The 21,173-nt window shown below is 42.1% G+C and overlaps 1 protein-coding gene across 1 annotated transcript; it reads left to right on the top strand.

Moving 5' to 3' along the window:
* The first annotated feature begins 7,414 nt into the window (after positions 1 to 7,414).
* On the top strand, positions 7,415 to 19,400 carry LOC140195675 (beta-klotho-like). The gene is made up of 5 exons (XM_072254393.1): positions 7,415 to 8,164; positions 12,429 to 12,933; positions 15,245 to 15,513; positions 15,692 to 16,871; positions 18,673 to 19,400. Exons 1-5 carry the CDS (start codon positions 7,415 to 7,417, stop codon positions 18,990 to 18,992), a joined length of 3,024 nt encoding a protein of 1,007 aa, XP_072110494.1. The 3' UTR covers positions 18,993 to 19,400.
* Positions 19,401 to 21,173: the final 1,773 nt, after the last annotated feature.

The following is a 21,173-nucleotide window of genomic DNA, read 5'->3' as shown; positions in this document are numbered from 1 at the left end:
AGGCCTCTGACCCACGTGAGGGCTGGGGAAAATTTCCTGCTCCTCCTACTCCACAGGCAATACGGTGGCATAGCACAGTGGTAAGCACAGCTCTCTACAGTTCCAGCAACCTGGGTTCAACTCCTGCCGCTGTCCGTACAGAGTTTGTATATCCTCCCTGTGACTGTGTGGGTTTTCTTTGGGTGTTTCAGTTATGTCCCACCTTGCAAAGGCACACTGGTTAGCAGGGTAATTGGTCACAAGGGCAGACATCCCACCTCTCCTGGAGGTTCTGGGAGTCTCTCACATATTGATAGTGGTTCCCTGATGCCCGCAAATTATATACAATTTCCCGGAAATCGATTTTTTTTTTTTTTTTTTTTTTTTTTGTGAGAGGAAGAGTGAGATCGAGAGACAGAGAGAGACAGTGTGAGAGACAGTGCATGGGAGAGTGTGCCAAAAAAAGAAAATATAAAACGTACATCACCCCAGACTACCCTAAAGTGTACCCCTGCCTGATAGGGGTCAAGAATAATGACAGTGTTGCTCACTGCACTGTTTGCAACAGAGACTTTTCTATTGCCCATAGTGGGTTAAGACTGTAAAAGACATGTTGGGGTGAGTTTAACAGGTGTCATTCATTCATTAGCATAGCTAATGTTATTTAAACTAGCTGGCTAGCTGCTAAGGAGCTACTCTAATACAGACATCCCACCCCCTGCAAATTGATGGTGCTACCTCCCTGAAATGAGTTTTTGAAGGGTGGGATGTCTGCAAGGGTGTAATTGGGCAGCACAGGCTTATGGGCCCAGATGGGCCTGTTGCCATACTGTATCACTAAGGAAATAAAATATAAAACCATTATTCATATATGTAACCTACTTGGGGTTCTTTAGTCCTGATCCAGTCACATCGTGATTTGTCACAAGAACAAACCAACTTCTATTTGCTGTCCTTGCGTCTAGCCATACATTGTAGTTACTGTAGATCCTGATAATGTTCTAGCGTCCTGCCAGCTTTGTACAAGACCCCTTGCTGCTTGATCAGATGTAGAGGTCAAAGGTGAAACCTGTCACCTTCCAGCTGCTTCTGCCTAGGTAAGAAACTGGGGAGGTTGAAGTGACCACACATCCAGTTTCCACTCAGTGGGTGGGATAAATTCATCTCCAAGGATAAGTGCATACCGTATTACACAAGTTACTCATTTGTACTGCAGTACTCAGTTAGAGAATGGCTCACACTGGGGCCACTTTAGTGCTCAGTACTGCCCCAAATCCTTACAGTTTGAGTTAATCTGCAGGGAAGAGAATGCCCTGCTAAATGCAATGGAACAGCATCACTTGTACCTTTATTATGGTAGTGACTCAAAAAGCCTCTCTGAAATCTGTTTTGCATTAATCAATTTCTTCATTTAAAAAGTAAGTATGATTTCTAATGAGCATATTTTCCATCGTCCAGGAAACAGCTATTAACCTCTTTATTTAGAAATTAAGGCAATGTTGTTGCTGGGAAACCAGGTTGCAGTGTTTAGTTTTGTCATAATTACAAGAGAATGGCTTTACATTTGCTTTTAAATGAATGTTTTCTCTTTCAGCTAAGTGCAGAGTATAGATTATACATGAAAGCACTTCTGATATTAAAAAAACAAGAAAATATGGAATTTATGAGCTTGCTGAGTACAGAGCTTTAAGTCAATGCTTTGTGCAAACAGTAACAAGTGCGATGAAACCATGTGACAATTGATTGCAAACAAACATAATTAAATCAGTCCAGTTGGTTACGTGGGGCCTGTTATTTGCTAGTTCCCTTATTCCTCTGCATATACAGTATGAAGACCAAATGCTAAAATGTAAAGCAACAACCTCCGTTTCTAAGAAGGAGCCTGATGGAAGTTAATCGACATCCAGATGACCTGACCACTCATGGAAATAAATGAAGACCAGGTGGATTTAGCATTCTTGGTTTTCCCTTCGCATTCCTTGATGAACTATTACATTCGATATGGGGTTGTGAGGGATTAAAAAAAAATCAGCCATTGAACCAATTCAATGGGCTGAATGGCCTAATTCTGCTCTTACATCTTATGGTTCACAATCCAAATCTTGATGATCCCATGTTTTAGGAATGTTCCTATGACCTTATTCTGAGCAGCTGAACTATTTACCAAGTTGGCCTTGAGAGCTTTATTTTGGTTTCTCTTTCAAAACTGTTTATGATCCTTGAACTCTAGATAATGGTACAGAAACATGTCTCCTATCCTGAGTGAAAGACGGCCTTGAGAAGGGCAATGACCTTAGCATTTTAGTGCCTGTAGAATAGTTATTGATTGCAACTCAGCTCAAAGTACAGGTTTTTTCCATAGAGGGGAAGCATCCTTGCCTCTTTTGCAAGACTTGCGTTTTTTAATATGTAGGAGAAAAACGTTCCCTATTGCGTCATAAATAATCATAATTTAAGATAGAAAATGGGGATTGTCAAAATTATTATTCAAAATGTATTACAGTTTCTCCCATTGCAAATAGAGTTTATTTAAATTTCAGAGGACTAAAATATCTACATTGTGGTCAAAAGCTGCATTCACATTATCAGATAAAAAAATGCTAGAAGAACTCAGTATGTCAGGCAACATATACGGAAAGGAATAAAGAGCTGGCATTTCAATCCAAATCCCTTCATCAGCACTGGAAAGGAAGGGGAAAGAAGCCAGAATAAGAAGGTAGGGTGGGTTGTGGGGAGGAAAAAGTAGGGGAAGGTGCAGGCCGGATGATGAGGGGGAAGGTGAGGGGTGGGGGGGGGGGCGGATGAACTGAGAAGCTTGGGAGGTGACAGGTGGAAAAGGTAAAAGGCTGTGGAAGAAGGAATCTAACAGGAGAGGGTCACAGACCATGGGAGAAAGGGAATGTGAAGCGGCAGCAAAGGGAGGTGATATGCAGCTGAAGAGAAGGGATAAGAAGGAAACTAGAAAGGGGAAAGAAAAAGAGAGAAGGGCCAGGGGGAAGTAATTACTGGAAGTTAGAGCAATCGATGTTCATGCCATAGATGCTGCCTGATCTGCTGAGTTTCTCCAGCATTTTGTGTGCATTACTCTGGATTTTCAACATCTACAGAATCTCTTGGGTTTATTGCATTACCAGACTGCTTCTTAAATTTGAATTTCAAAATTGTTTGAATAGTATGTAACTGTTAATAGTTCATTCAAACATTTTGTTCTGTTCCTGTAGACTTTAATTCTTGACAAGATTATCCCAGGGTGCTCTGATACTCAGCCAAGTGACCACTCTTGGAACCGATCTACCACTCTCAGTGTGAGGACTGGGTTTGATTTGATATTACCAGCCACTTCCGCACACATCACTATCATGGAGTGTACTTAAAATCTATCCCGTCAGCCTTCCACTTCTCCCTCAGAGTCCTGTGTATGGTAGTCCTAGAAGGTTTAGTTGCTGATTAATATCCCCCTCCACACATGTAGAGAGAGTGTCCTGTTCGAAGGTAGTCCTTCCCTTACAGGTAGCAGACCAGGTAAGGAAAGGCAGAAGACAACACAACAATAACAGACGAAGGAGATTTTAATTCCAAGAGACCCTCATTCTTGTCAAGCCAGTAGAGTTAAAATTGACTCTACATACAGTATCAAATGTTCTCCACCAGCTCCAAGAACACTGGATGCTACAGTTACTGCATTCACAACTTTACATGATGAAGCATGATTGCAATTTTCAAGCACCTTCCATCATCTGCCCAGCTAACTCCAGAGTCGAACACATCTCAGCTGCTCTGTCTTCCCTAAAGGAAAAGACAGCTGTGAAATGTGAGGGAGCTTGGGCTTGCCAAATTTTCAATGCCTTCTTGCAAAAATTGCCTGGGGAGGCAGACTCAGAGGTGGTTAAAGGGACAGGTGTCTGCAGGCTGGTATTAGCTCTTATCTTTCCTTGCACTAGATTGAATACCATATTACAAGGCAGTAAATCTTTAGTCTTTTTGCTGAATTAACAAGTCAACTCTGCTTACCAATGGTTCACTCTCCCTCAAATCTTTGATAGCCGTAAATTCATATTCTGCCAAAACTGGGCTGGTTTTGGCTGTTTTTTAAATATCGTTCTTATTCAGAGATGTTAAAAAAATAAGGTTGCTGTAAATAACAAAACATAAAAAGTTAAAATTTAAAAGTGATTAAATCACAATAAAGCACAATCAGTAAAAATTAATAACTTGCATATTTCTCACTAAGCTTGTGTTGGGAATCCTATTCATATGAGGATTTCAATCCAGTGTCAGATGTGGTTGATATTGAAGGATTACAGCTACAGAACTGTGTGACAGACACTACAAATATGGGTCTACATAAATCTGAGATGCCAACTAGTGAACAGAATGTCAGTTCATTATGCCTTAGGCAGAATTAATATCAGCACTGTGATGAAGAAAGCAAAGCCTTCTCGACACAAATGGTTCCCTTTTTAATAAACATTCAATGCATATGCAGTGCTGTGTTGTAATACTGGCCAGTTAAAGTGCTGTCTTTGTTAAAGTGATATGATTCTGATATGATTAGCACTTTTCAAATAGTTTGGTTACTGTTCATTCTGATATGCATTCTGAAAGACAATAGAATGACAATAGCATTGTGTGGTTGCTAGTCAGTTTATATTTTGGATAATTTTGCTGATGGTCAGAGATCTCTTTATTCTTCAGATCCCAGAAACTGACCCTCCCAGTTTATTGCACATGAAATAATATGGTCTGTTTCCTTACATTTTCTAAATTCATTTTGGGAATTGGTATTGGTGGAAGGGCTGGCGTTCATTGCCATTCCTAAATATCTTTGACAAAGTGTTAGTGACCTGCCTGCTTAAACTGCTGAAGCTGGTGAAGGGACTGCCACAGTGCTGATGTAAAGATTTAGACTCACTGTCATTGAAGGACTGGTAATGGAGTACCTGGCATTTCTATAGTAGGAGTGCAACTTGCCATTATTAACCATTGCAGTATACTATTTAGGTCTTGCTTCATTTGCTAAGTATAATCGTAATTGAACACTGGGAATCTTCAGCAAATATCCCAATGTCCAAACACAAGATGGAAGGATAGCCATTGATGGAGCATCTGAAGGAGTTTGGACTTAGGGCATGGTCCTGAGAACATTGTGTGGTAGTGTTCTGGGGATGAGATGACTGACCTCCAACCAGTGTGACTGCAGCTATTGGACCATTTTCCCTTCAATACATCTACGCTCTGTCCGCCAGAGAAAGCAGGATCTCCCGGTGGCCACACATTTTAATTCCACATCCCATTCCCATTCTGACATGTCTATCCACGGCTTCCTCTACTGTAAAGATGAAGCCACACTCAGGTTGGAGGAACACCTTATATTCCGTCTGGGTAGCCTCCAACCTGATGGCATGAACATCGACTTCTCTAACTTCTGCTAAGGCCCTACCTTCCCCTCGTACCCCATCTGTTATTTATTTATATACACATTCTTTCTCTCACTCTCCTTTTTCTCCCTCTGTCCCTCTGAATATACCCCTTGCCCATCCTCTGGGTCCCCCCCCCCTTGTCTTTCTTCCCGGACCTCCTGTCCCATGATCCTCTCATATCCCCTTTTGCCAATCATCTGTCCAGCTCTTGGCTCTATCCCTCCCCCTCCTGTCTTCTCCTATCATTTTGGATCTCCCCCTCCAACTTTCAAATCCCTTACTCACTCTTCCTTCAGTTAGTCCTGACAAAGGGTCTCGGCCTGAAACGTCGACTGCACCTCTTCCTAGAGATGCTGCCTGGCCTGCTGCATTCGCCAGCAACTTTTATATGTGTCCCTTCAATACCTATCAATTTCAATTTTACCAGGACACCTTGATCACACTCAATGCCTTGACGTCAAGGATAATTACACTCAGGACTGTAGAATGAAAGGTCTCAGCCCAAAGCGGTAACTCCATAGCTGCTCCCCTCCCTGACCTGTGGGGGTTCCTCCACCATTTTGTGTGTTGCTCTGGATTTCCAGCATCTGTAGAATCTTTTGTTTTTATGTCTTCATTTATCAATTTACCTCCTCAGACAACTTTTTACTCGTCTGAATCGCTTCTCTGCCTGTATTTTTCTTTTGAATATTTGGTGTTTTAGTAGTCTGCGCCAGCGTGGTAGCCATCAGTATCAGTCAGCTCCTAGTGCAGGAAGGAAATCTTGTAACCAATTATTTTCCTCTTGTCTCCTTCAGAATAACTTCTGCTTACTTGTACTCTTTTCTCCACCTCTGTTCATTAGTTTTTCAAGTTGTCAAAACCTTTGCCCCTCCACCCACTACATCACTCCCATTACCACTCCTTCCCGTTACCCCTTGTTTCTCCGTTCTTGTGTTGCTCTGACTCACCACTAGCTTCTCCCTCAAACCTTTGAACAGGCGGTGCCTCTCAATTTGTTTTCAGTCCCTTTCACTTCCCTCAGAAATATGGAAAATACAACTTCTGAAATACACAATGATGTGGCCGAGGCCAGGAAACCATCTTGCTTTCCAAAATAATTTTAAAAAACATAAATTTAGAATTTCTGGGCTACACGTGCAGCATCCGGGGAGAGACAAGAGCATCTTAAAGTTTCAAATCAACGGCTTTTCCATTCTTTGACTCTTATTCTTTTGTTTTTCCCGTTTCTTCCTTCCATTCATTTGTGTATTGACATCGGCAATTAGAATGCATTTTATTTGTAGCTGTTAACAAATATATATGATATTTTGAAGTTCTTTCTAGTTCAAGATAGAAACTCCAATCAGCTAAGAATGCCTGCACGGCACGGCACGGCACGGGATCCCCCGCGCCCCTTCCCCCGCTGAAATGAACAAGGTTATTGCGAAAGGATAAGGGCAGAGGTAATCGTGGTTTCATTTCGTTTTCGGAGCCTGAAGGTTTTATGGAAGAGAGAAAAACAAATCCTAAAATACACCAAAGTATTATGAAGAAATATTCATAGAAAGGTGTGGGGGAGCGATCTGAAATAATTTGGACAAAACAAAATCGCATCATTATTTCGTGTATAGGGGAGAGGGGTTCACGGATAATGTACAATGTGTTCCATTGTAGAACACTCCAATCAATCCTACAAGGGCATACAGTTATACTGAGAGATAGGTAAATAGCTAAATAAGTGGATAATAATTCATCATTAGTGGCTTACACTGTCATTTTCCAGTAATATTGAACACCTCGCAATTGAGGAATTGTGCCGCGGATTTACCCGGTGCGCTGCCTCAGCAACGATCATTAGACGGCTCATGCTAGAAGTCCAGGCGAAGCTAATCATTGACAGAGATCAGATATAACCACGAAGTTAAACTAGTGCTTCGCTCATAGTTGGCAACAGGCTTCTGCCGCGTTTGTTAATATTTTTGCAATAATGAACTGACTCCGTTTGACTTGGGGGGGGGTCTTAAGCATGCACGATGGATAAATGCGGATTAAGGCGATTTTTTATAACGCTCCTCTTGCTTGACATTGGAAGAAGCACAACTGTTCGCGGCGAAGCTGGGGCAGGAAAAGTTGTCTGGGAAAAATGGAGCCACGATTATATAAAGAACAGCAAACGTTTTCTCTCGGACACCTTTCCGAAAGACTTCATGTGGGGCGTGGGGAGCTCCGCGTTTCAGATTGAAGGAGCTTGGAAAAAGGATGGGAAAGGGCCTTCGATCTGGGATCGCTTCACCCACAGGGAATTCTCCAGATTCTCCAACACCACTGCGGACATCTCCAGTAACAGCTATATCTTCTTTGACAAGGACTTGGCGGCTCTAGAATTTCTGGGTGTTTCTTATTACCTCTTCTCCATCTCATGGCCCCGGTTATTTCCAAACGGAAAGGTGGAATCAGTCAACAGCAAAGGTTTTCAGTACTACAATACACTCATCGACTCCCTGATAGAGAGAAAAATTATACCCATCGTCACCCTCTACCACTGGGACCTGCCTTTCGCACTGCAGGAACAATACGGAGGCTGGACGAACGAGGCTATGATTGGCATCTTTAACGAATACGCGAAATTCTGCTTTCAGACATTTGGGAATCGCGTTAAATATTGGATCACAATCCACAATCCTTTCCTGATTGCCTGGCATGGATACAGAACTGGAAACTATCCCCCAGGAGAGAAAGACAATCTTGCAGCTATGTATACTGTGGGTCACAACATGATTAAGGTAAAATCTAAACTCAACCTGCGTTATTTTTCCATTCAAAAATCAGCAATGCAGACATAATTATCTGTTATAGCGAGTGGGTATTTTCTTCTTCAAGATAAACAGCCTGCTCTGAAAACAGAAGAACATCCCATCTGAAGTATGATCTTTAGGAATGAGAATGCATTACTAATTATGCAAAATAACAGGCATTCTTCCACTTTATAATGAAAGATTATTTTGCCCTTACGATGAGATTACATTCGTTCTCCTGTCGCTTTTTGACCGTACATTGGCCTGTGGCTTTCTTGTCCACAATCCCATCATCTCTATAATCGCTTTAGCTGCTTTTCCATTTTGTGAAGAATACATAGATATTTTTCACCTTAAGGCTCATCATGAACGCAAGACTAGTTAGGTCACAGTGGTTGAAGACTATTATCCTGTGAAAGACATAGAAGGGGTGGATTTTTTAAAGTGCCTCCAGAACAGAGTGTAAATAGTCCAATCAGAGAAGAGAAAGTACTGGTCCTAATCTTAAGGCAAGTGGAGATATGCCAATGAGAGCATTTTGGAGATTGTGGCCATAACTCTGTAGATTTTATGGTAGTTATAGAAAGGGAGAAGGATGATCTGGAAACGAAGGTTCTGAATTGAGGGAAGGCTGGTTTCAATATTAACAAACGGCACATGGCAAAAGTATACTGGGAGCAGACACTCGCAGGCAGGTCTCATCAGACCAGTAAGAGTCGTTCAGAAGTGAAATAATAAGAGCCTAGTGATCACAATGGCAAAAATGTGGTGTGCAGGTTCAAGTAACCCTAGATGTTAAGAGATATTGGAGATTGATGAGGGAAACATATGGCAGGTATAGAGATTTGAAAACTTTAGGAGTAGAGAAGCTATAGGGGATACTTAAAAAGTCAAATTAGAAGGGTAAGCAAAGAGTAATAAATAATCTAGGAGCATTTTATAATTATAATAAATGCAAAATAATAACAAAAGAAAGTGAAGGGTGCATTAAGAATCAACATAGAAATCTTACATGGAGCCAGAGGACACAGATGTGGTTTTGAACGAATATTTACCCATCTATCTTCTTTAAGGAAGACAAGATAGTTGGAGAATTTGAATGGGTGGTATGGTAGAGAAGTGCCAGAATATATTGTTATTAAAACGAGGTAGACATGAAGGGATATGGGATGTGAATATTACACACCCAATAATTGTTTCGATGGTCTTAAAATATTGTGCAAGTTGAACTGTGAATACTTTTTTCTCTGAATACTGATTCTTGCTTTACCTACTATCCTTGTAGGTTTCCTTGTGGACATTACATGTGAGTTTTAAAAAGTGAGCAGGGCCTCTCGGGACTTGTCTGTGGAGCGGGAGATTGTTTGCGTTAATAGTAACTAGGGTTAATTAGCAAGTGCCAATAAAAAGTGGGGTTTGATTGGAGCAGCCATTGTTGGAGTGGACTCTGTGTGAGTGGTCGGGCTTTGCCTCAACAAATACAGGGGGGAACTTAACTTTGTGAAGTTAGAGGCATAACAAGTGTGGGCAGGATGGTGGTTCAGGCAGTGGAATATTCCACCTGTGAGATGTGGGATCTCAGGGTAACTAATGATCTGCCAGATGACTACATCTGCAGGAGGTGTACCCAACTTCAGCTGCTGACTGACAAGGTCAAGGAACTGAAGCTGGAGATGGACGCACTCAGGATCATCCAAAAGGGTGAAAACTTCAGAGATGAGCCTTTTACTGAGGTGTTCACGTCCAAAGTGAGGCTTCAGACAGATGGGTGACCACCAGGGGAAGTAGGAGGAGTACACAGTCAGTGCAGGGTTCCCTTCTGACCATTCCCCTCAGCAACACATCTACCCCTTTGGATACTGCTGGGAGTGATGCCCTATCAGGGCACAGGAGCAGCAGCGAGACCACTGGCTCTGAGGCTCAGCAGGGAAGGGTAAAATCAGGCAGGGAGGTAGTGATAGTTAGGAAGACAGACAGGAGATTCTGTGGCTGTAAAAGGGAAGCCAGGATGGTGTGTTACCTCCCAGGTGCTAGGATTCATAACAGCTGCAGAAGATTCTCAAGAGGGACCATGAGCAGCCAGAAGTCATGATGCACACTGGCACATAGGTAGGAAGTAGGAAGAGGTCCTGTGCAGTGAGTACAGGGAGTTAGGAAAAATGTTGAAGAAGGTGACGTCTAAGCTAGTAATCTTTGGATTAGTCCTAGTCCTATGTGCTAGCCAGGGCAGGAATAGAATGAAGGTACAGATGATTGGCTGAGAAGTGGTACCAGGGCCAGGGCTTCAGACTTCTGGATCATTGGGATCTCTTCTGGGGAAAGTATGACCTGTACAAAAAGGACAGGTTCCCTGAGGAGGACCATTATCCTTGCAGGCAGGTTTGCAAGACCTGTTGGGGAGGGTTTAAAACTGATTTGGCAGAGGGATAGGAACCAGAATGAAAGGCTGAGAATGGGGAAGTTGGTATATGAGTCGACAGGGTTCTAAAAGAGGTAGCTGAAGAGATGATGAGGCATTAGTAATGATCTTTCAAGGATCACTAGATTCTGGAATGGTTCCGGGGAACTGGAAAATTGCAAATGTCACTCCACTCTTTCAGATGTGATGGTGGCAGAAGAAAGGACATTATAGGCCAATTAGCCTGAGTGCAGTAGTTGGGAAGATGTTGGAATCCATTATTAAGGATGACATTTTGGGATACTTGGAGGTGCGTGATAAAGTAGACCAAAGTCAGCATAGCTTCCTTGAGGGGAAGTCTTACAGTACCAGACAAAAGTTTTGGAATTCTTTGAGGAATTAACAGGCAGGATAGAGAAAGGAGAGTCAGTGGCTGTTGTTTACTTGGATTTTCAGAAGGCCTTTGACAAGGTTCTGCATTTGAGGCTGCTAATCAAGATAAGAGCCCATAGTATTACAGGAAAGATACTAGCATGGATAGAAGTTTGGCTGATTGGCAGGAGGCAAAGACTCAGAATAAAGGGGGCTTATTCTTGTTGGCTGCCAGTCACGAGTGGCATTCTTTTCATGTCATATATCAAAGATTTGAATGACAGAACCGATGGCTTAGTGGCCAAATTTGAGGATGATACAAAGATAGGTGGAGGGGCAGGTAGTGTTGAGAAAGCAGGGAGTTTGCAGAAGGACTTGGACAGATTGGGAGAAGGAGCAAAGAAATGGCAGATGGAATACAGTGTAGGGAAGTGTACAGTCCTGCACTTTAGTAAAAGAAATAAAAGTGTAGACTATTTTCTAAAAAGGGAGAAAGTTCAAAACTAGAGATGCAAAAGGGACCTTGTGCATGATTCCCTAAAGGTTAACTTGCAGGTTGAGTCGGTGGTAGGAAAGGTAATTGCAATGTTAGCATTCATTTCGAGAGGACTAGAATATAAAAACAAGTACGTGATGCTGAAGCTTTATAAGGCATTGGTCAGAATGTACTTGGAGTATTGTGAGCAGTTTGGGGCCCTTCATCTAAGAAAAGATGTGCAGAAATTGATAGGTTCTTTGTTAGTCAAAGGTTACAGCAGGATGGCAGGAGAAAGGGGTTGATAGGATAATAAATCGGCCATGATGGAATTGCAGGGTAGACTTGATGGATCCAGTGGCCTAATTCTGCTCCTATGTCATATGGTCTATCCATATAATTTCATAACTTCAGAATAAATTTAACAAATAGAGTTCTCAACAATAGGTAGATTCTAAAATTAAGAGGAGCAAACAGTAAGGAAATAAGTGAAAATGGATATTAAACAAGAGAAACTATCTCAGTAGGCTTCCCATTTTATATTATGTTTCTGGCTTGGTATGACTGCTAATTGTTCATTTCCTGGAAATTGCACTTATATAAAAGGAATATTTTGGGTTGTCTGTCACTGAAAGCTGGGAAGACGGTTAAGCCAACTCTAAAAATCTTCCAATCTTCTTCATAAAAATATAACAACCATCTGGCCCAGAAGCAAGTAAGCCCTCAAGTACAAACTGGGGACACAGTGAAAAGAGAACCTCAGTGCTCTGCCTTTTGCTGATTTTATATGAACGTAAAAAGAAGTGGGATTCAGTTTGTTAGTGAATCGTGTTCAGAGAGTACTGAGAGTGGAGAATTTAATGCCTCACATTTCTAGTGCCTTTTAGATAATCCCCTCTATTCTTCCATATTTACTCCATGACATGTATTTGTAAAACAATGAATAAGCTTAGGTGAGCCTTTGAATCTACTAAAGAGTTTTGTAATCCATTGTCACCTTCTTGCAGGCACATGCAAACACCTGGCACACTTATGAGAAGGAATTTCGCAAATCACAGAGAGGTTTTGTGTCCATAGTTTTGGGCTCTCATTGGATTAAACCAAAGAGTGAAAACTATAACTACAAAAAATTCCAGCAGTCTATGGACATAATGCTTGGGTGGTTTGCCAAACCAATCTTTGTAGACGGTGACTATCCTGAGAGCTTGAAAAGACAAACCAATCCTTCTCTGCCTAAGTTCACCGAAAAAGAAAAGTGCCTCATCAATGGAACAGCCGATTTCTTTGCATTCTCCTTTGGGCCAAATAACTTCCGATTCCTGGAAGATACTCTCAAACATGGAGATCATTTATCGCTCCACCTTGGACAAGTCTTGAACTGGATAAAAATGGAATACAATAACCCCAAGATTCTTATTGCAGAGAATGGATGGTTTTCTGATAATAGTGTTAAAACAGAAGACACGGTTGCTATTTACCTTATGAAAAAGTTTATAAAGGAGCTATTAAAAGGTGAGTGACTACCATGTTCTTGTTACTTCTATCTTGATTGATAACCAAGGCAATATTTTATAGATTTATTAAAAGCAAAGGAGACGCACATGGGCAGCTGCTGTGGGGATTGCCTTCCGAGAATGGCAACAAGGAGTCTTAAGATTTAGCAGTGGATTTGCAGTAGAATGGAAGCCAGTGACTAAAGCCGGCAATTCTGCTGCATTATTGAGGTAGGTTACTGAAAAGCAGTTAGCTCATCGGCACTGCATAGTCTCAGGACCCAAGGAATCATGAGATATGGAATAAGTACAATAAAGTGGTGCAGAGCTACTATAGCAAACATACTCTCAATGAATGGGGCAGGCTTCATGGGCCAAATACTGCTCCTATTTCTTACACCCTTATATTCTTCTGTCACTAACACCCTTGTATCAGCAATCAGGGAGATGTTAGGGCTGGCCTAAAGAATTTCTAGCAGGACCACTTCTATCATTTTGATCTGGTTGAGAATGAACTTATTGAGGAAATGTACATTGTGGGGATTCCCAACTAAAAGCCCTTGTATCTCCGACACGGTAGACCATGTTTCAGGGAGGAAGATGTTCAGTCAACCTCAGGTCTATCAGAAGTTCACTGCCTGGGCTGTAACTTGGCGCATCTGGCTCTAGTTTGTTTTCCCTAAGGCTGTTCTGTGTGAAGAAATAAGCATTGGGCAATAGAAATTTACTCAAATATCCTATTCCTCAATAACAGTTAATTTCCTTCTTTATTCTGTTGCCATCCAGTTACCTCTCCTTTCATCGTTATCTGTTTGCTTTTTTCCTTTTTTCTTCATTTTCTCTCAATTTCTGTTACCCTCCCACTACTTCATTCCCCCTCTCCCACTTACCACACACAACTCCTTCTCATTCTCTCATTGCCTGGTCTTATACAACACCAACACATTCATTCATTGACCATTCTAATCTGATACATTCACCCTCTGCCTATTCTTTCACCATTTGCCCTGACTACCTATCCCTTTCTTTCATTACCACCCATTTATTATCACTCAAAACACACTCTCAGTTTTACCCGTTCACTCCTCCTGCACTATCACCCACTTCCCAGTCTCAATGTTCCCCCGCCCTCTTTTATCACCTGCTCCCCCTTTCATAAGCGTCCACTCTCACTCTTATCAACAATCCCATGACTAAACAGCCCATATTTTCACTAGTTACTCACTCCGCCCTCTCACATTCACTCAGTCCTCCTATTACTTACCTCCCTTTTAACCAACCACTAACTCTCCCCATCACACTCTCCACATTTCCACTACTCTAACAGCTGCCCTTTTCATTATCACTTTTCTCCCTCATTGTTACCACATTACACTTTTCCCAAAGTCATCCTCTACCCTCACACTATCACCTATTCACCCAGACTCCTGTTCCCTCCCCACTCCACCCACACAACCCTCACTCCCAGCCTCTCTACCCCTCACTAACACCCGCTCTTCCTTCCTTCTCACTTGCTCTATCTCTATCATGCACTGTGGCCTCTCATTATCAACCACCTCCATCTTTCAATATCACCCATTCTTCTGCCTACTCCTCAATTGCATCCTCTATCTGTTAACTTCCCATTAATGTGCAAAAGATGGCAAACCGTACAAATACAAAACGAGAGGAAGAACAACAAAATAATAACAATAACCAATAAAGATTGAGAAAATTAATCGTAGACTCATTGAAAGTGAGTCCGCAGGTTGTGGGAACAATTCAATGATGGGGCGAATGAAGCTAAGTTATCCCGTCTGGTTCAAGAGCTTGATGGTTGAGGGGTAATAACTGTTCCTGAACTTGGTAGTGTGGGTCCTGGGGATCCTGTACCTTCTTCCTAACGGCAGCAGTGAGAAGAGAGCATGACCTGTCGCGGGGGCCCCTAATGATGGATGCTGCTTTCCCGCACAGATGTGCTCAATGGTAGGGAGGGCTTTACCTGGGATGGACTGGGCTGTGCCCATCACTTTTTGTTCAAGAGCGTTGATGATTCCATACCAGGCCGTGATGCAACTAATCAGTATACTCTCCACCTCATATCTAAGGAAGTTTGTCAAAATTTCAGATTACGTACCGAATCTTCGCAAATTTCTAAGAAAGTAGAGGTGCTTCGTGCTTTCTTCATAATGACACTTACCTGCTGTACCCAGGACAGATTCTCTGAAATAATAACTCGGTTAAATGAAATTAAACTAATAATAATGTAATAAAGAAGACTCGTAAATGAACCCATAGTAATTTCCCAGTTCTCTTTGGTCATTAATTGAATGTGTTTTTATTCCGGTTAGCGATCCGCTTTGATGGAGTCAACGTGTTTGGATATACCGCCTGGTCTCTCCTGGATGGCTTTGAATGGCAGCTCGGCTACACCGTGGCACGGGGATTGTTCTATGTGGATTTCAGCAGCAAAAACAAATCCAGGATTGCGAAATCTTCCGCTCAGTTCTATAAACAAATTATAGAACAGAATGGATTCCCGGAGAATGAGGTTAGCCGCAGCGTAAATGGACAGTTCCCGTGTGACTTCTCCTGGGGAATTGCGGACACGGCGCTGCCGGTAAGTAGAGTTTAATCTTGGAATTAGGGTCGTCTGGTTCAAACGTCAATTTGCCTTCACTGAACCTTTCCCGGGGGGTATGTTGAAGTCGGCATATTAGTCCTCTGTTGGAGTTGGAACGTTAAATTGACGAAGTTCCGGCTTCTTGTTTACTGTTATCTCATTTTTGTGGTGGCAGGTGAATAAAGCGAGCTTTTCTCTCGAGTTTGTTGATCGCAACCTTTACATTTGGAACTGCAGTGGAGATCAGAAGCTTTACAAAGTCGCTGGAGTGACCATGTGGCCCCGTCCAGTTCAATGCACTGACTTCAGCAACTTCAAACGGCACGTGGCGCTGGTGAGGAGGATGAATGTGACTCAATACAGTTTCGCCTTCAAGTGGTCCCAGATATTACCTCGCGGTGACTTGTCCAGTGTAAACAGGAGCATTCTGAGTTACTACCGCTGTATCATTAGTGAACTCTTAAAACTGAATATTGCGTGCACCGTCACATTGTATCATCCGACCTACCGTGATGTTGATGTACCCGAACCGCTGCTGAGTGAGGGAGGGTGGCTGAATAAACGGACAGCTATGGCTTTCAACGATTATGCAAAGTTATGCTTTCAAGAATTCGGTGATTTGGTTAAAGTGTGGCTCACAATGAATGAACCGAATATAAATGTTCAGAGAAGCTACGATACTTACAAGGCAGCTCACAACATGCTCATCGCTCACGCCCTGGCCTGGAACACGTACAACAGGGACTACAAGGATAAGTATCTTGGCCTCGTGTCTCTGACACTGCGCGCTGACTGGACGGAGCCAGCAAACCCTTTCCTTGAATCGCACCGACAAGCTGCCGAGAGACTACTGCAGTTCCAGATAGCCTGGTTTGCCGACCCCATTTTTAAAACTGGTGACTACCCACTTACAATGAGAAATTATATCCTGGCGAAAAACAGAAAAGATCTCACGCGATCACGTTTGCCACGTTTCACCGACGAAGAAAAACAGATGATTAGGGGAAGTGCAGATTTTTTTGCTATGAGCCATTTTACCACAAGATTGGTTTTACACAAGCCGAACTTTGGCACCAGGCATGAAATGGATCACGATGGGAGCTTATTGAGAGATGTAACTTTGCCGACATTTCCAGCCCCTCTCCATTCGTCCTTTCCTTTCCCCTCCCGCCGCCAAAATCATTCCGAGATGGCGGTCTCACCGGCGGGGATACGTAAGGTTTTGAAATGGATCAAATCTCGCTATGGAAATTTGGACATTTTTATCACGGCAAACGGAGTTTGGGACAATGCCGCCGTCAGTGATGACCTTCGAATATATTACCATAAGCATTATATTAATGAAGTATTGAAAGGTGAGTCATAATAAATAGGAACAAAGTTATAACCTTGATCTTGAAAGTGGGCCGATGAGTGGCAAGTGAATTTCAATTATAAATGAGTGTGGGGTGATGCCAATTGTACTATGAATACAGGGCACTAGGGAGTCTAAAGGAACATAGGGGCATGTGCATAATTCGTTGAAAGCGGAGTGGTGGGAAAAGGCATTTAGCACGCTGGTATGAAAAAGTTACCCCTCTGATCCCTCTTAAACCTTTTCCCTCACTGTAAATCTATGCCGTGTAGTTTTAGGGAAAATACTTACCATCCAATCTACCGATACCTCTCATAATTTGAAACATTTCTACAAGGTCGCCCTTCATTCTCCCCTTTTTTTATTTCAAAATATACTTTATTCAAAAATAAATATATACAATAAACCATTCAATAACTTTTCATCCTTTACATACGTTTCCATTATACTCAGTACATATCCGTATTTATAGCCACCCACGTGGCACTCCAGTAGTTCAGCTTAGCATATCATTGTTGAGGGGTATACTCCCCGCCCCCCGACCCCTCCCACTCCCACGGGTGGAGAAACCTATACTGTGGTCCTTCCCCACCAGGCCCTTGCGGTGGCTGCACCGAGTTTCAGTGCGTCCCTCAGCACGTACTCCTGCAGCCGAGAATGTGCCAGTCGGCAGCATTCTCCCACGGACATCTCCATGTGCTGGTAGATCATCAAGTTTCGGGCCGACCAAAGAGTGTCTTTCACCGAGTTGATGATCTGCCAGCAGCACTGGATGTTGGTCTCCGTGTGCGTCCCCGGGAACAGCCCGTAGATCAGAGAGTCCTCTGTTACGCAGCTGCTGGGGATAAAACGTGACACTAGCCCGTCCATCCTCCTCCACATCCTCTTTGCGAAGTGGCAGTGTGCACTGCCAGTTCGGTGACTGCACCTCTTTTTTTTTATTTCAAAATATACTTTATTCAAAAATAAATATATACAATAAACCATTCAATAACTTTCCTCCTTTACATACGTTTCCATTATACTCAGTAAAATTTACGTGGCACTCCAGTAGTTCAGCTTAGCATCTCATTGTTGAGGGGTATACTCCCCGCCCACCGACCCCTCCCACTCCCACGGGTGGAGAAACCTATACTGTGGTCCTTCCCCACCGGGCCCTTGCGGTGGCTGCACCTCTGTTCCGAGGAATAAAGACGTAGCCTGGCCAACGCCGCCCTTTCAGTCCTGGCAATATCCTTGGGAATCTTTTAAGTTTAACCACATCTTTCTTATCACAGGATAACCAAAACTGTACCCTATTATACTCCCTAGTGCCCCACCATTCATAATACTAATCTTGTGTTGGTTTGACTTTCCAAACTTGTCTATATTGAAATACTCGGCACACTTCCTGACGATCAAGATACCTCGTGTACCTACTTTACTATCAGCAGCGCCTCCTACTTTCACCCGAAAACTTATTGGCCAGGTCTTGTGTATTTGCATCCAAATCATTTGTATAAATAATGAATAACAACAACGACCCCTACAGTATATTTGATTTGTTCCTTTATCTCTCGAATTCGGAGAATATATTGAACCTGGCGTGGGCTGGGAAGTTTTATTTACGCATCCCGTAGCCATTTCAAACCTTTGTTACTGCTGCACGCTCTATTTAGTCTAATTTCGGGCGGACGTTTAGAAAAGCATGTTGCTCTTCTGGTTGGTCAATAAACTATCTATTGGATAGAAACATAGTTTTGAAATGGCGGGGGGTGTCTTGTTTTACTCCAGTAAACAAATTCTTTTTTTAAAATCCACAGCGCATCTCCTTGACCAAGTTAATGTCAAAGGATATTTTGCTTTGAAACTAAAGGATAAGAATTCAAATAAGCATCCCTCGAAATCCCTCAATGCTTCTGAACCAAAGACTTCATTAGAATTTTACCACAAACTCATCGGTGCCAATGGCTTTCCCTTGGGATCAGCTGGCAAACAATGCGCCACCGAGCATGACGGGTCGGTGCAATGCTCCGTTTGTACGTTTATAAGAGAGAAAAAAGTATTTATATTTTTAGGATTCTGTTTCCTGCTTATTACTGTGCTGTTAGCTGCGATTATAATCGTACACAGAAGAAAATAAAACATGGGAGTCCTAAACCTGCAAATTCACGAAAGTATCCCCTGGCTTTGCAGTTCATACGACTGGAAGGATAGCTTTAGCTGGCTGGAAACCATTTTCTCCCTGTATTTCCAATGCAAGAACCGTTGCAAAAATTAAAGGCAACGTGGAAAAGACGAAGGACCATGAATCGTCACCATCAGCTCATTCCAGTTTTTGGATGCTTCTGATTTCTGAACAGGAGATAAATTTTGTGGAGTATTTTATGCGCATTTTTAGAGCGTTTCAGCGAGGACTTTTGATAAAATGTCATTACCTTGTAACTTATTTACAAACTTTTCAGATCTGGAATCACGTGCACTAAGCATTTACAATGCATTCATTTTGGAAAAAAGTTTGGCTAGGACTGCACAGCCAGAATCTGAAGAGGAAAAAAAAATGTATTTTTCAGCAGACACGCATAGCAAAGAAGACTTAAAACATCCAATCACGTGACAATCTTTGGCGCAATGTGCACTGGCTAATAAAGATGAAGTGTTTCGGGATGGTTAATACTACTCTATCAGAAATGGACAAGCGCCAACTGTGTCCACATACTGATCATAAAGATTAAATTGTTTAATATAGACGAAGAAAATAAAGAAATGTGGAGATTATTGTGACCTGCCAGAATCTACACACGAAGTAAACGATCATAGAATACTCTGATGTTTCTCTTCAAAATACGGTTTAAGATGCTTTTATCCTAGACAGAACTTAATTTCAATTCCCCACAGCCCCAAATACAACGCGCAGGTTTTACGTTTTATGTAAGACGGTGAGAATTCCGAGTCAGCTAGCAATGAATGGGATATTAAACTGCATTGAACCTATAATCAGTCGACAAGCAAAAGGCATCTGATTTATCCAATTAAGTAACTTCCGAAACTTCACCTTGAGGGCCGAGATTCGCTCCTACAGCTGTTATTCACTTACCTGGGCTTGGAGAATTGCTGGCCTTGTTTTACTGGCCAGTAAAGGGCTAATTATAACGACATTTTTGAAAGCAAGAATAAAAGGACACTGATGGCAGTTATATACAGACCTGCAATCAGTAGCTGGGATGTGGACTACAGATTTCAACGGGAAATAGAAAAGGCTTGTAAAAGGGGCAATATAATGATATTCACAGATTTTAACATGAAGGTAGAGTCGGAAAATTAGGTTGGTAATGGAACCCAAGCAAATGAGGGCATACAACAAAAACCTACAGAAAATGATAATTACAAGAGAGAAGTTGAAATATGAAAGCAAATTAGCAAACAATATCAAAGTGGATAGAAAAAACTTTTTCCAAGCATATAAAAAGATGAGAATGGATATAGGATTGCTAGAAAATGCCAGAGATAACAGAGGACAAGGAAATGGCTGATGAACTAAATGACCATTTTGCACGAGTCTTCACTGTGGAAGACACAAGCAGTATGCCAGTTGTTGAAGGGTATGAAGGAAGAGAAGTGAGTGCAGTTACTATTATAAGGGAGAAGATGATGAAAAAGCTGAAAGACCTAAGACCTAAAGGTACGTCTATCACCCAAACCAGATAGGGTCCCATAAGAGGTAGTGGTAGAAAGTGGAGGCATTAGTTAATGATCTTTCAAGAATCACTGGACTCTGGGTTGGTTCAGGAGGCCTTTAAAATCACAAATGTCACTCCACTTTAAGGAAGGAAGCAAACTACATAAGGAAATTATAGACCAATTAACCTCACCTCAGTGGTTGGGAAGATGTTGGAGTTAGTTGTTAAGGATGAGGTTATGGAATACTTGATAACACAGGACAAGACAAAACACCATTTCCTTAAGAAAAAATCTTCCCTGATGAATCTATTGGAATTCTTTGAGTATACAAGTAGGATAAGGGGGATGCAGTGGATGTTGTATATTTGGATTTTCAGAAGGTCTTTGACAAGGTGCCATACATGAGACTGCATACTAAGTTTAACAGCTCATGGCATTACAGGGAAGTCACTGTTAATTTTGTCCATGTTGTCACCTCCTCCACATTGGAGAACAGCCTTCACCTGGGTACATCGCAGCCTTCTAACTTCAAGTAAACCAATGTTACTTATTTTTTTTAAATGAGAAGCCAGTTCCACTGCAGGTCAATCATAATTATCAGGCATCTTTCTCTCTCCACTAACAAAGCACAATCTGTTTAGCA

The sequence above is a fragment of the Mobula birostris genome, chromosome 3 (assembly GCF_030028105.1).
Source record: "Mobula birostris isolate sMobBir1 chromosome 3, sMobBir1.hap1, whole genome shotgun sequence".
Lineage (NCBI taxonomy): Eukaryota > Metazoa > Chordata > Chondrichthyes > Myliobatiformes > Myliobatidae > Mobula > Mobula birostris.
Note: the sequence above shows the minus strand (reverse complement) of the source record. Positions and strands in the feature narration are given on the sequence as shown.